Source organism: Pseudoliparis swirei, chromosome 15, assembly GCF_029220125.1.
Source record: "Pseudoliparis swirei isolate HS2019 ecotype Mariana Trench chromosome 15, NWPU_hadal_v1, whole genome shotgun sequence".
Taxonomy (NCBI): Eukaryota; Metazoa; Chordata; class Actinopteri; order Perciformes; family Liparidae; genus Pseudoliparis; species Pseudoliparis swirei.
The window spans coordinates 17,626,556-17,642,857 of NC_079402.1; the positions used below are offsets into that span (position 1 = coordinate 17,626,556).

At 43.9% G+C, this 16,302-nt stretch overlaps 1 protein-coding gene across 2 annotated transcripts; it reads right to left on the reverse strand.

Annotated features, from left to right (window-relative positions):
* Positions 1–571: 571 nt before the first annotated feature.
* Positions 572–11,122, reverse strand: plpp1a (phospholipid phosphatase 1a). Of its 2 annotated transcripts, none has more exons than XM_056432697.1 (6): positions 10,900–11,122; positions 8,408–8,562; positions 5,430–5,710; positions 2,830–2,887; positions 1,960–2,136; positions 572–1,765 (listed from the first exon to the last, which is right to left on the reverse strand). In XM_056432697.1, exons 1-6 carry the CDS (start codon positions 10,955–10,957, stop codon positions 1,649–1,651), a joined length of 846 nt encoding a protein of 281 aa, XP_056288672.1. In that variant the 5' UTR covers positions 10,958–11,122; the 3' UTR covers positions 572–1,648. The 2 variants fall into 2 exon arrangements, with proteins under 2 accessions (XP_056288672.1, XP_056288671.1); XM_056432696.1 differs by lacking the exon at positions 8,408–8,562 and adding an exon at positions 6,998–7,149 and having other exon boundaries at positions 10,900–11,039.
* Between the last annotated feature and the right edge of the window lie 5,180 nt (positions 11,123–16,302).

Sequence of the window (16,302 nt, forward strand, 5' to 3'; positions counted from 1 at the left end):
AGTTAATATTATAAATATGAAGTTACATCTAGGAGATTGTTGGTGTCAAATAATTCAGAAATAAAATGCTCATTTATCATAAATCATAGTATGTTTTTAAAATGTTAATATAGGTCAGAAGTTATAATATAAATCATAGTATAAAGTGACAAATGCCATAAAATGTATGCCTATACTATAGGATTTCAAAAACATGAAATAGCATTTCCAAATTAAATTTCAGTCAAATATAATATAAATATTATATTTATATAATATAATATATTTATATATTATATATATAAATAATTATCTATATATTATAAAATATTTTTATAGTCATACAATGAGACACAAAGTCATAGTAGTGTTTCAGTCTTAAAAAGTAATGTAAAGAATGAATAAAAAGGTCCATTGTATTTTCCAAAAGGTCAATAAAAAGCAATAGTAAAAAAGTAGATTTAGATAAGTCATTGCATCGTATGCTATTAAAGTCTCGAAATATTGTGCCGTTTATTCCCAAAAGTCACAATAATTTGCAGCAGCCGTGTTCTTTTTATCCAGTGAGAATAAATATGTATAAATGACGTGGGACGTGAACAGAAATGTTTTTTATTCAGCTGAATGCATTCACGTTGTCAGAATACACTGAACATTCATGCTTTTATCTTTTTGTGATTAAATGAGCAACGTGGTTCATAATATATGTTGATATATCCGGTCGTGACGATACAAACACGCTTCCTTTCTGTTCATGATAATAAGTGGCATGGCTTTTGTTTTCAACGTTTGACAAGTCTGTCCGGTGATTTGTTATTTACACAGATCATACAAAAAAGTACAGTTGGCTTGTGTTTACGTTAGTTCTCAGATACACAGAGCTGTGATAGCAGCGGCGGTCCTCAAAGGCAACACGGGGCTCTCACCGCCTGCTCTTCAGCGCTCTCACCAAACATGATCCAGGTGGAGCTTTGGGTCCCGGTGGCTATATTGGGCGAGACGGCTGGAGAGTGAGACGGCGGTGGCCCGGAGTCAGCGGCTCCCCCGTTGCCTTCTGGTCTAGGATCAGCTTTAGTGTCCGGCGCGTTGTCGCCTCAAACATTTCTGTATTAATGGCCTCGAAAATTAACACTGAGGCAGCATTGATTTGAGATGTCTTGGGGGCGCTGCAGTCGACCTAGAAACTGATCCTACAACAGATCGTAGAGTCGATCTGACTCCAAGTCAATAAAAGCACAAAGCAAGGCTACATTCACAGGTTTCCAACCCTCCTCTTCCTCCTCCTCCTCTCTCCTAGCAGTGGTCAGACCCTCTAGTGGGCACGTGCAGCAGTAAAGTCCTCCCACCAGCTCAGTAGATAGATGCATGCCGAATGGTTTCCGTCTCTCCCCCCCTAACCTTACTTCTCAGGCGCTGAAGCATGCCTACGAGGCTCCGACAGGTAGCCACACCCCTTTCCGTCTTAGAAAAGATGGAGGAAATAATAAAGTCTTAAAATTGGAACGGGCCCGATGCAGGAACATTCAGCGGCTCACTTTGAGGTCCGTGCAGGGCGTCGGGTGAGAATGTGTGTGAGATGAAAGGCTAGAGAGCCGGGATCCTGGGTGTGCATATGGGCAGAGCAGAGAGGGCTCCTCTTCATCCTCCTCCTCCTCCTCCTCGTCGTAGCTTAGTTGGGACTCTCAAAGTGGTTTCGATTGGTCGTCTCCTCCAGGGTTGTGTGTGGGATCTCGTCTTCTTTATGGGCAACTACGCGTGGCTTGAAAAAGTCAGACACGCAGAAGACCTGCAAGACAGAGGAAGAGGGTTTTGTAAAACCACATAAAAAAAATACATCAATCAGGGTCGATCGGTACCTTTAGATTCCCTTTTCTTGCTGATGACATTTTGTCATTTTGCTCACGTTTGTATGATAATTATGAAGTTACATCCAGGAGATAATTGGCTTAGCGTTACAAAAATAGTACACGAGTCACGTACCACCAGGACGGCCATGACGGCGCCCTGCAGGAGTCCCGCCAGCACGTCGCTCCAGTGGTGCTTATAGTCGGACACCCGGGACAGTCCCGTGTACACGGAGGCCGCGATCAGGAAGAACTGAATCGTGGGTCTCAACAGCCGCGCCCACTCCGCCTGGAGTCGGGCCTGCAGGTAGAGCTGAGAGACACGGGGAGAGGGACAATGTGCTGCCGTGATTTGCAGATGGATTTGCATTTCCATCTGGAAACGGCTTCAAACCAACATCGAACTTCCTCTCTTCAAGTTCTCAGACTATCATCCTGTTTCCCTTCGTCAAAGCGACCTTGAAGTAATCGACCAATCGGTGAAACGCACTGTGTACTCATTATCCAACCTGATAGTTAAGTATCGCGCCACCTTTGGAGCCGTGATGAGTTATCGAGGAGGAATCTCTCGTCGGCTCAACGTCATGCTCCATTGTGCCCGGACTTTCAAAACCTTTGTGTTTCTTTTCTAGTCGCCTCGCTCCAGGAAAAACCAGCTGGGCCGCCACACCCAGACCCACGTCGCTCTTCCTGTCGCGCTAAAGCTACACAAGTGCTGTCATTTAATTGCGGGAGCGGAGAAAACCTCTCCCTGGACTTGTAGGCGACGGTTTGAATGTCAGCTGCTGTTCCCCATTCTTGAAGCTTTACGTTGGCCCAGAGTCTATTTATAGCTGCTGGGTTGAACCAATCAGCAGCCTGTAAAGTGCATCAGGCAGTAGAATCAGCTCGGAAAACAAACACCAGAGGAAACGATGTGTTCAAAGACTTCCTTTAAAGCCGAACGCTCCAGTGAAGGACGGTGGAAACGATTGTGGATCAAGAAGTAACTGGTTACGGTACTTACGACCAGGAACAGCATGCAGTACATGGAAAAAGAGGAGTGGCCGGAGTAGAAGGAGAGCCTGCAACGGAGAGACAAAAGCATGTTCAACACTTTGCAACGAGCTCAATTAATAAAGAAACCGAACAAACGTGAAGTCACTGAGACATCTTGTTCGTCTTGTTAGTCAGACGCACAGACACCATCCTGGCACTTTGAGGCGGAGACGTTAGTCACCGGCATGTCGCATGTTTTTCTGGAAAGTCAATATAAAGAACCACACGGTAAAGAACATTGTATAATCCTGTGGACTCTCCGGATGAAAGTATTGGATTTTCTGGGAAATTTAGAGTGTGCACGTGGATGTTATCATCATTAACGTAACCGTGTGTCACGGTATGTGATTCCATTGAAATCAGTGAATTACAGCCCAATGGAAGATTGTACAGCAGCTGAACAACATGCATCTCTTTGTGAATCGCGGTGAAGCAGAACGTCCTCAAATCCCTCAGGAGCTGAAATCAGTCTGCATTTTGAGATTGAAGCTGTGACGACGGTTTAAGTCCTCCACGTTAAAGGGACTAGTCAACGTATCGTTTCAGCACCACGAGGACGGAGGAAGATTCTCCGTTCCGCTCCTGGCTGCCTCGACAATTGCGGTGGCTGGACTTCCTCCTTCAACAATAGATTCTGACTCATCTCTTAACCTGAGGCGTATCAACTTGTATCTGTCGGACTGCTGGTGAGACGCCACAGGATACAGGACACAGAGGGCTTGGATCAGAGTTCACTTCACGGAGATTTATTTGGAACCAATAGTTTCACAAATACACCTGAGCTGGGTCCGGTAGACAACGACCTCCTTCCACATCCGTCTTTCCCAACTCCCGAATAACACTGACGTATTATTTATACCATCACACTCGATGCATGTGCCGCCTCCGCCCACTCCCTCATGACATCACTGTGTGACCCCTACCCCGGTAACTTGAAGGAATGTGGAGGCCCTTGCTGACGTCTCCCCCTCTTCCTTCTCTTATCGTGATTGGGTCCGAGCATCCCGGCCCTCGCTCTAGTCTCCTCTCTACCGGCTCCTACTGGACCTGCACAAGGCCGCTGCGTCCATCTACGTCTGGCGTCCTTGTAACTCGTGTCAGGGAGATGGATGTGAGCTCGAACTCATCTTTGTAGATGTAGTATAAGCCTAATATGAAATGAATGCACACGTTTAACACACGTCACCCTTTATGTTGTGGCAGCACACAATCATGCCCACTCCTCTCGACCTCCGTCTGCCTGATGGATCACGGAGGTCTGGATCGTGGTCCATGCCGACGACCAACTATTCAGACACTCCGTCATATTCATTGAATGTGTTTTAACTCTAATCTGTCCTTCTGGTCACATGACATCTATTACACCTGTCCATCCTGGAGAGGGATCCTCCTCTGTTGCTCTCCTGAAGGCGTCTTCTCTTTTTCCCCGCGAAGGGTTGTTTGGGAGTTTTTCCTGATCTGATGTGAGGTCAAAGGTCACGGAGATGTGTACAGATTGTAAAGCCCTCTGAGACTAATTTGTAATTTGTGAGAATGGACGATACAAAAGAAACCGAATGGGAAACATTTGATCCGCCACAGGCCTGGTGAGGGCTCCGTGTGAACAGGCTCCATGGGGATGGAACACAAGCGGCGTCCCTTTCCTTACACGGGATGTTTTGCATCGAGAGCCTGCAGCCGGGCTTTCTCCGCAACGCAAACAACAACACGGCCTCTTCTCTCCGAGGGACATTACCCGAAGCCAAGGAGGAGTCGTGTTACGGTCAGAGGATCCCGAGCAGCGCTCCGTCCTCTCCTGCTGCTGCTCATTATCTCCATTAGCGACTAGCAGGCCACCCCAACCACACGCACGGGAAACACAAGATGTCCTCACTGGACCCTTATTCTTGGCCTGCTGATAAATGTGTGTCTCATTATACGACAATAGAATAAACAAACTGCCCCAGGAAAATATCATCAGCGGGGTAAAAAAAGAAGAAGCGAGAAGTGGATATCCTCCCCGCCCACTGCACTTCCTCCTGCTGCCGCGAGCCGATAAGAGACACGAGCTTTACATTCCTGTGATATTATTCAAACCTTCTGCCCTCGCCTCAAAAACACGGTGAGTTACATCATCCGCGTGCAGATATCGGCCAAGAAACGTAACGCCACAACAGTCCCGTCATCACCGCAATCCGCTAAGCATTCACGGGACGTTCAGTGACGCGTCCAACCACGAGCGTGTCGCTAAGCAACGGAGCGAACGGAGGTCCGGAGCTTTTTCCTGTCAGATTTCACTCATTTTGTTTCGGCGACGGAAAGAAAAAAAACAGAGGGCGACACGTTTAGTTTCCACCGCGGGCATCTGAAATCACACATTCCTTAATTGGTTCATCTAGAGCTGCAGATAATGATTATGACATCAGATATTCTCATGATGAACCATAAATGCATTGTTTCCTCAAACATCTGTTGTCTTATTCTACAAGGAGTAAAAAACAAACAAGATATCATATCAAGCTATCAAATATGACATCCTCACATCGACATCAAAGCAGTCCATGTTCTCCCTCCACGCCGTATACACACCTGCCCTCATTGGCCATCTCCAGGTCTCCGGTGCAGGTGAAGTTTTTGATGTACACCCCCGATGAGCAGTTGATTTGTTTCCAGTCCGGTTTGCACACGTCCAGGAAGTGCGGCCTGAGGCGGCCGATGGAGTACTTGGCGATGTCGGTCAGAGACTGGCTCATGGCGGCACCGAACAGGAAGGTGCCGATGGCTTTGTACACGCAGGACACGTAGATGCCGAACGACGACTTGGACTTGATGCGCTTGAGATAAACGGAAAGGCACTCGCCAAAGATCATCTGTCAGGGGAGGGGGGGGGGGGGCAGAGTTAGAGACACTAACTACTAATGAAGGATGCAAACTGAATGAAAGCAACAGAGCCTGCACTACATCCATAATCTCTGTGCTATAGTGTCTACAAATAAATAGTTTGATCTTTTTTTCAACCTCAGGATGATGTCCAGTTAAAATACGACGCTTTTAGTTTGATCCCAATTATTAGATCTGTTTAGATCTCGCGGTAAAAGATGTTGTAGCGTGTAGGTATGCGTTCATACTGTGTTATTGTTGACGTGTTTTGTTGGTCGTCAACAGATTGCAGGTCCAGTGGATTTACAAATGTGTAATAACAAAACAGCTGCTGTGTTAACTTTATAAAAGACCAATCAGCTGCTGTTGATGAGTCACTAAAGATTAACGTCTGCTTTAAGTCAACTTGCTGCATCTAAACAATGGATACAAATATATGAATGAGATGCAGCGGACGACTTTAACCCTTGTGTTGCCTTAGGGTCATTTTGACCCGAATCAATATTACACCCTCCCCCCGCTTTAGGATTAATTTTTTTGATGTTCAGTTTGTTTTCGGTGTTCTTCTTTTCAACAACAAACAAAGAAGGTTTTAATTGCTGGCGTCAAATTGAACCCAAAGGTAAAAAATGTTAGTAAATATAAAAAGGTAACAGGAGGAACATTGAATCGGAAAAAAATCACCCAAAAGGGGGAAGGGAGGGGTGATGATTCAAAGAAATGACCAAAAAACACAAGGGTTAAGTCTTTAGTGAAGAGAGACTTCAAAGTTATTGAGACTGAGCGAGACTCTTTGGGAGCTTCTTTCAGAGGCGTCACTTTTCTTTTCAAATTCCATCCGGCATCAAACGACCGACGTCACCGCCGCGCCGCTGGTGAAGAGTTTCACATCCGTCGTATTTACTTTTGTTCTGCAGACTGTGGCGAGCGGCCGCAGAATAATTTAGAGCTGGTGACTTTCAGAGTAAAGGCCCCCCTCGGGTCCCCCCCTTTTTTCCGGTTTCATCGTCAAATAGTTTGAAAAACTACGAGAGTTTGGGAAACATTTTTCTACAACGTGCAAACTAACAGTCAGTTAGTGGTAGTGGCGGCTCATGCGAGTTATTAAAAACACTCTACGGGGTTACAGAACATATTTAGCAGCAGCCAATTATAATAAGAGAAAAAAGAAGTTAGTGGCGTGAAAGCACACACACACACACACAGATTAGCTGTTCATAAAAGATCAAATATGCACGTTAAAAAGAGTTAGCAGAGAACAAAACAGATCCACTTACAGTGAGTATTGTGACGGGTATCATTACACCTCCTAACAACTGATAGGTAATGGTGTCTTCTTTAAGGGGGAACTTGATTGAATCATCGTTACAGAAAAAGCCCCGGCGGAAAGGACTGTGTCGCACATTGAGAATTACAAACGGGAGTCCAGCTATAGCAGAGAAGCAATGAGAGAGAAAAACAAAGGAGCACAATACAGGTTACAAGGACATGTCACTGGGCCTCAGACCACTCACTACCCATGATGCAACACCAGGTGCCTGTGACAGGGTCGCCCGAAACGTTGCATTTCTCTGAAGGAACACCGGTGTGGTTAATATTAGTGGTTAACGTGTTGGCATGGCGACGAGACAGTGAAAACGCTGACACGGAATGGATGTTGAGAAGAGGAGAAGAGAACAAGAGCGACATTTCTGAGGAGGTTTGCGAGCCCCACGGCGAGTGAGAGTGAAACCTCGGCCTCAGAAACAATCTCATTCCCTCCCTCACAGTGATGCTGGAGGCTTCTTCTTCTCCTCCTCCTCCTCTCTTCCTTAAAGCTCTCAAGTTTTAAAGTCACACACCTTCAACTGGAAGACAGGGAACGACGCAGTGAGTCGTTTAAAATGAGATTAGAATGAGAACTCCTGAGAGGGGTTTTGATTACTCGAGACGCATAAATACTCCACGAGAGATGAACCCGTGAGACAACAGAGGGACAACAGGAGCAACACTTCCTGCATCGGCCTTCCAGCTCCTTAAAGAAAGTTTACCCGATAGATTATCATTCAAAAAAATGAAAAAAATGTAAGTAAACCCAAAATGAATCCATATTTAATTTTACATTTTAAATATGTGTTTATTGAAAATAATAATTGACCAATAGGAGGATTAAAACCACGAGAAGAAATTTTATAAATTCCGCAGCAGTAAAATAAATGAGCGAGATGGTCGAAGTGTGTGTGGACGCAACATGATTTGACATTTACCGATTTGATAATTGTTTTTAAGTGGACATCTTCCTCTCTCTTTAGCTCTCGAGACACAACTATAAGAGCCGACGCTGGCGAAAAGCCTCCAAAAGCCTAAACTACATAAAGCATACGGTGCGGCACCATGCAGCTGTGTGCCATGAACACATACGACCACCTACTGAAATGAAGGGAAGCTCTAACCACTGGGAATACCTCCTAAATCAGGCTCTGGAACTGGGTCAATCCGTCAATACACCGGTCTCTCAGACCCGTCTCACAGAGGACATTTCGACTTGCCATCACAGGACAACAAACTCCAGTACAGGTCGTTTATAATAATACGTTATTGCCCAATAGGTGTGCCGGTATAAATTGACATCCCAAGGTATCGGTTACACCTGCGATGGACAAGTCGACATGTCGGCCGCGAGACGTCGCTGGTCGACGCCTACTTACGCAGCTAATGGGCAGGGCGAAGCCCACAGTGTAGAGCACCGTGGAGCTTATGGTGCCGCGGTGGAAAGGGTACTGGATGCTTTCGTCGTGACAGAAAAAGCCCCTCTGGTAGGGGCGGATCTTACCCAGGTTAAAGGCTGCCAGAGGCAGACCCCCTGTGGACGAAGAGATCAGGAGATGTTACCACTGGGGGAAAAAAAGAAGGAGAATGGAGGAGAAAGAACAAGGCGCCATAACAAAGCGTCGAGGTCTTTGGAATCTGTGAATATCTGACGTTCGAGGAAAGCGGCGCTCTTTTAACGAATCATTCGATCTGGAGAGACGGGAGTGAGACCTCGACCTTTTGAGCAGGCATTGAAGGATATGGCGTTATTATACGGTCCAGGAGTTATTCGGTGTCTTAATACGTTGCACCACGCCGCCTCAAGCCCATTCGGTCCCAGTGGAGACGGACACACGGATCACAAATACGCTCTTCAATTTACACGATTTCCTTAAAATCAAAACGTTATTCACACAGGAGGACATGAGAGCATTTATTTGGCACTACCTTCAGGGAAAGTGGACAAAACCACGAGCATGACGTGGATGTGGGACTGACTTCTCTGTGTTTATTACAATAAAAGGAACATGGGACCACAATGGGGGAAAAAGAAGCAGCTTTGCATAAACACGCTCAAAATAAAAGTCTTTTCAGGAGTTCCCAATATAAAAATATTGCAAGTCATAAACTTTGACCCTGAGCCACAGACAATGTGCATTAACCGCTCTCAGCCAGACACTCTGCAACATTATATATTACATAGTAAATGTCATTACGCCAAATAATTGTGCTATTTTTGAGTAGTTGCTCAGGAGGATTGAGGAACTTTGGGGGTTTGGCGCACCAACTGATTGATGTGCCGGGAGCTGATGAGCACTCCCTATGAATAAAACACCATAAAGTTAATAGATTATGTGCATAGGTTTTGACAGTTCAAAGTCTGAATTTAAGGCCGCTGTTGCTTCTCGTTTAGCACAGTGCATTGTGGGGGAAGTACACAGTTGGTGTTCTATTCATGAGCGGTAATGCACATTTAGCAAATCACATCCACACACAAACACTCTAAAATCTACTTTTTTAAATGCTGTGCCCATTTGTGCAGCTGTCGTCACCGTCAGCTGGTCCACTCCAGGCTGATCGGCTACAACAGCTGACAGTGACAGAAACACACTTTATAGTCACGTTATAACTCCACCTTCCTCATAAGTGTGTAATAACGTCCCAAGACAAACACACAGACAGAAAAGGGGGGAAGGGGAGTGTATATTAAAACATAAACACATGTACATGTATAAGCATCTCAGTAATTGTGTGCACCGAACCCCCTCGGAGCACTTTATGCACTTCAGAAATTCAAAACAAATCTCTTTTCTCCCATTTATCAAGGCGGCTGCGTGTACGTCCACGTCTCGTCACATGCAGCCGCCTCAGCGTGGAAACAGATTACTGCAGATGCTTGGTTTTAATCCAATAGTCTGTCATTAGCAGAATAATCCACTTTTCCTCTGCATCAGTCGTGCACACAGCAAACAGAGTTATAGAGAATCCACATCAGCATTTTCACGTTAAAAAACATGTCTGGAGGAAATCTTTAAAGACCTCCTACGAGCAAATACGCAATGTTAACAATATACTGTCATTCACAATCAGATTTTATAAAGGACTTCGGCCCCAGAGACATGTCTGAACCGACACGGCCAGACTTTGAAACCCTAAAGCCCTGACACGATGATTCATATATTCAGAGGCGTTTATTTTAGAGCATTGTGGTGACACAACTCTGAATATAGGGTCAGGTCTGGTGTGAGTAGAGGTGCTCTCCTAAGAAATAAGAAGTGTGGTCACATGAATCAGGAGCTATGGGGCGAGTAGGTTTAAAACATACACCTGGGAGGTATTCATTCCATCAATAACAGTGTTTCTCAGCAACACCTTAAATAAAGAAGAGTAAAACCACATGTTTGTTTATAGTCAGGCATGTGGACTATTATTACATATCATTGCGCTCAAGAATATAGCTAAATTAACCCTTAGATGTCCCCGGGGCATCTGACAATGGAAACACAGAACATGTCACTCTTGATTGAATATTAACTCAACGTTTATATATATATATATATATATATATATATATATAAATCTAATATATATATAAATAAAGTTGAGTTTATATTCTGTGGCCATTTGTGCAAAAAATATGAATATTAACTCAACACAATATATAATATATATATATATATATCCTATAAAAGATATTACACAGATCTCAAAGATTGCTTTGGCGCAGGTTAAAATAAAAAATAATAAAAACAGGGTGAGCTCGGGGTAACTGACACTCGCGTGAGATGACACCGCTCCCTGCGCGTGCGGGCAAGTCGTTACAAATATCCCCAACGGTCGGATTAAACCGGAGCACAAATCGGCTTAAGAAGTAAGAAACATGACATACCTATAACCAGACAGACTACGTCCAGCAGGACGAAGGGGACTCCTCTCGCCTCGAACATGGTTGCTCTTGTCTGTCTCGGACTCGACTCCCTGATTTGTGGTGCGTCCTCTCCAGTAATAAGCACCAGCAGGGCGCTGCCCCTCCTCGAGACGTCGACCGAGGGAGAGAGGGGGGGCTCCGAAAATGCTAGCAAATGGTGTATAAACACGATAAAACAAGACGCATATCAAGAGGATATGTTGTTGTTGTTGTTGTTGTTGTTGTTGTTGGGGTGCGGTGAACTGCAGCAGCGCCGTAGACTCCGCCAGTCCGCCATGGTGGTAACGAATGCCCGGTGACTAAAACTAACACTCTCCCACGGAGGTCCGGGTCATGAGCGCAGACACCTGTCCAGCTAGTCGAGCCGGAAGCTCCCGGGGAGCGCGCGGCGGGCGGAGCCTGCGTGCTGCCTTCATACCTTCGCGGAAAAATCGGAATTTTGTAATTACTGCAAACTTGATGGCAAAATGACTGCGCATTTCTTTAAAACTAGACCACGTTATTGGAGTAAAGTAATACAGCAAAAAAGTCTTATTACCTTCGCATTGAAAATGCGGAAGGTTATGTTTTGATCGCCGTGTATTTATTTATTTATTTGTATGCGTGTTATTCGCAAAACTCAAAAAGTATTGAACCGAATCGCATGAAATTTGGTGGGATGATTGGTTATTATCCGGGGACCAGTTGATTATATTTTGGGATCGATCGGGTAAAAGTTGAAGGTCAAAGGTCATGAACAGGTCAAAATCTTCTTGAATCGCATGCAATTTGGTGGGATGATTGGTTATTATCCGAGGACCATTTGATTAGATTTTGGGATCAATTGGGTCAAAGGTCAAGGTCATGGAAAGGTCAACATCTTCTTTTTACCATAGCACGATACATTTGTGTCCAATTGGCATGCAACTAATGCCAAAATGTTCATAATTCAATGCCCAATCTTGTGATATTCAATTCAATTCAATTCAGTTTATTTGTATAGCCCAATTTCACAAATTACAAATTTGTCTCGGAGTGCTTTACAATCTGTACACATAGACATCCCTGCCCCAAAACCTCACATCGGACCAGGAAAAACTCCCAAATAACCCTTCAGGGGGAAAAAAAGGGAAGAAACCTGGAGGAGAGCAACAGAGGAGGATCCCTCTCCTAGGATGGACAGATGCAATAGATGTAATGTGTACAGAAGGACAGATTTAGAGTTAAAATACATTCAATGAATATGACAGAGTGTATGAATAGTTCATAGTAGGCATATTCCACGATGGAGACCTCCACGATCCATCAGGCAGATGGCGGTGGGGAGGAGGAGGGCGGAGTCTCAACAGGACAGTGGCGTAGTCATGAGCAGGAATTCCACGACCCAGACGATCCATCAGGCAGATAGGATCTATGCCGTCTCATAGGGTCCGATGACCCCATGAGACGTAAAGTCAAAAGGACTTCCGGGAGAAAGCAGAGTTAGTAACGTGTGATTGAGAGATGAAAATTCATCCTTGAGGAGAGAAAAAAGAGGAGATAGGTACTCAGTGCATCCTAAAACGTCCCCTGGCAGCTATAAGCCTATAGCAGCATATCAAGGGGCTGGACCAGGGCAAACCTGATTCAGCCCTAACTATAAGCTCTGTCAAAGAGGAAGGTCTTAAGTCTATTCTTAAACGAGGTGACTGTGTCTGCCTCCCGGACTGAAATTGGAAGCTGGTTCCATAAAAGAGGAGCTTGATAACTAAAGGCTCTGGCTCCCATTCTACTTTTTAAGACTCTAGGAACTACAAGTAGTCCCGCATTTAGTGAGCGTAGCTCTCTAGTGGGGCAATATGGTACGACAAGCTCCTTAAGATATGATGGAGCATCACCAATCAAGGCTTTGTAGGTTAAGAGAAGAATTTTAAAAGTGATTCTTGATTTTACTGGGAGCCAGTGCAGAGCAGCTAGTGCAGGAGTGATGTGATCTCTTTTCTTAGTTTTAGTGAGAACACGAGCTGCAGCATTCTGGATCAACTGGAGGGACCTAAGAGATTTATTAGAGCAGCCTGCTAATAAGGAGTTGCAGTAATCCAGTCTCAAGTAACGAACGTGAACCAATTTTTCTGCATCTTTTGAGACAAGATGTGCCTGATTTTTGAAATATTACGTAGATGAAAGAATGCAGTCCTTGAGATTTGCTTTACGTGGGAGTTAAAGGACAAGTCCCGATCAAAGATAACGCCAAGATTCTTTACAGTGGTGTTGGATGCCAGGGCAATGCCGTCTACAGAATCCACATCACCAGATAATTGATCTCTGAGGTGCTCAGGGCCGATTAAAATTACTTGGTTTTGTCTGAGTTTAACATCAAGAAGTTGCAGGTCATCCATGTTTTATGTCTTTAAGACATGCTTGAATTTTACAGAGTTGGTTGCTCTCCTCTGGTTTTATCGATAAATATAGTTGAGTGTCATCTGCATAACAATGAAAGTTTATGGAGTGTTTCCTGATAATATTGCCCAAAGGAAGCATGTATAAGGTAAATAAAATTGGTCCAAGCACAGAACCTTGTGGAACTCCGTGATTAACGTTGGTGGTTATCGAGGCGTCATCGTTTACAAATACAAACTGAGATCGATCTGATAAATAGGATTTAAACCAAATTAGTGCCGTGCCTGAAATGCCAATCGACTGCTCCAGTCTCTGTAACAGGATGTCATGGTCAATGGTGTCGAATGCAGCACTAAGGTCTAACAAGACCAGGACAGAGAGGAGTCCTTTATCTGCTGCCATTAAGAGGTCATTTGTAATTTTCACCAGTGCCGTCTCGGTGCTGTGGTGTTTTCTAAATCCTGATTGAAATTTCTCAAATAAACTATTATGATGTAGAAAGTCGCACAACTGATTTGCGACCACTTTCTCAAGGATCTTGGAGAGGAAGGGAGGTTAGAGATCGGTCTGTAGTTAGCCAATACCTCTGGATCCAGAGTGGGCTTCTTCAGGAGAGGTTTAATAACAGCCACCTTGAAGGAGTGTGGTACGTGGCCTGTTAGCAGAGACACATTGATAATATCTAATAGAGAGCCGCCAATTAAAGGCAAAACGTCTTTAAGCAGCCTCGTCGGGATGGGGTCCAAGAGACAGGTAGACGTGTTCAAGTAGAAACCGTTGAAAATAATTGGTCACGGTTGATAGGAGAAAATCCTCCAAATATACACCAGGGCATACAGCGGTTTCCAAGGCCATTCCACTTGAGAACAGATTGGCACTGGTTATGGGCAAGAGATTATTAATCTTGTCCCTAATAGTTAAAATCTTTTCATTAAAGAAGTTCATAAAGTCATTACCACTAAGGTTTATAGGAATGCTCGGCTCCACAGAGCTGTGACTCTCTGTCAGCCTGGCTACAGTGCTGAAGAGAAACCTGGGGTTGTTTTTATTTTTCTATTATTGATGAGTAATAGGCTGCTCTGGCATTACGGAGGGCCTTCTTATATGTTTTAAGACTATCTCGCCAAACTAAGCGGGATTCTTCGAGATTAGTTGAACGCCATATGCGTTCAAGCTTTCGTGACGCTTGCTTCAGTTTGCGGGTCTGAGGGTTATACCAGGAGCAAACCTCCTCTTCCTCACTGTCTTCTTCTTCAGAGGGCTATCGAGTCCAGTGTCATTCTCAGAGAGCCTATGGCACTGTCAACAAGATGATCAATCTGGGACGGACTAAAGTTAGACCAGGAGTCCTCTGTTATATTGAGACGTGGTATCGAATCAAATACAGAAGGAATCGCTTTAAATTTAGCTACAGCACTATCAGTTAGACATCTAGTGTAGAAACTTTTGACTAACGGAGTACACTCCGGTAGTATAAATTCAAAAGTTATGAGGTTGTGGTCTGACAGAAGAGGATTCTGTGGGAAGACGTTCAAATGCTCAATGTCAACGCCATAAGTAAGAACAAGATCAAGCGTGTGGCCAAAGCTGTGAGTGGGTTTCTGTACTCTCTGACAGAAGCCAATCGAGTCGAACAAGGAGATGAATGCAGCACTAAGGCAATCATTATCAACATCCACATGGATATTAAAATCTCCAACAATAATAACTTTATCGGTTTTAAGAACCAAACTTGATATAAATTCTGAGAATTCAGATATAAACTCTGAATATGGACCTGGTGGCCGGTACAGAATCACAAATCAAATTGGCTGTAGTGTTTTCCAGGTTGGATGTGAAAGACTAAGAACAAGGCTTTCAAATGAGGTGTAGTGTAATTTTGGTTGAGGATTAATTAATAGGCTCGATTCAAAGATGGCTGCTACTCCACCTCCTCGACCGGTGCCTCGAGGAATGTGAGTATTAATATGACTTGGAGGAGTCGATTCATTCAGGCAGACATATTCTTCATGGCTCAGCCAGGTTTCAGTTAGGCAACATAAATCAATGTGATTATCTGATATTAAATCATTCAGTAACACAGCTTTAGATGACAGAGATCGAATATTTAGGAGACCACATTTAATAGACCTATTTTGTTGCACTGCTGAAATAATTGTGTTAACTTGTATAAGGTTATTGTGTACGACTCCTCTTCTGCTTACTTTTGATTTATTTAATTGAAGTGGCCGTGGGACAGACACAGTCTCTACTCTAAAGTCAAGGGTGGGTAACTGCGAAGGTATGCGCTCTACCGAGTGCCCATTCTAGTTTATTATTTGTTTTGTTAGCAAAGGATTTCCAAAATGTCAGATTTTATTCCAGAGCTATATTTTAAAATAGTCACGGTGACTCCTAACTTCACCCCTAAAAAAACGTTACTGGAGAGTTTAATTTTATTAACTCACCCACAGTGAGTGTCACCCGGGGAACCACAAAAAGACAGATAGAGACATTTTATCTAACTTCAAATTAGGGCTGCAACTAACGATTATTTTGATAATCGATTAATCGGTTGATTATTCTATCGATTAATCGATTAATCGGATAAAAAAACAAAAAAACTTTAATTTTCAACCCTTTATTCAAAACAGGGTCCGTACGGTCATGGAAACCTGGAAAAGTCATGGAGTTTTTAAATGGCTATTAGCAGGCCTATAAAAGTAATTGAAAAAAATAAAATCCCAAAATATTTGGAAAAGTAATGCAAATGTGTTTTATTCACATTTTAATTTACACGGTATATATACGTTATGCTTTGGAATTCTCATTGTTAGTTTAAATACTACATCTTCTCACTTTGTCACGTATAGACAGAGTTTTCACAACATTTTTAATCATGGAAATTTGGTTTAGTCATGGAAAGGTCCTGGAGATCCACTGGTCAGCATGTGATGAACCTGTTCACTGGCCAGCATGGTGATGAACCGTCACAAACAGACTGACAGCTTTCCTCTCCTGAGCAGT

Bases quoted from the DNA above. Each gene is read 5' to 3' on its own strand.
- plpp1a (XM_056432697.1), bottom strand. From the start codon at position 10,957: ATGTTCGAGGCGAGAGGAGTCCCCTTCGTCCTGCTGGACGTAGTCTGT. The intron at 5,711-8,407 runs GTAAGTAGGCGT...CTCCCCTGACAG, and splicing joins TCGCCCTGCCCATTAGCTGC to ATGATCTTTGGCGAGTGCCT. The intron at 1,766-1,959 runs GTACGTGACTCG...TCTGTCTTGCAG, and splicing joins CCGTCATGGCCGTCCTGGTG to GTCTTCTGCGTGTCTGACTT.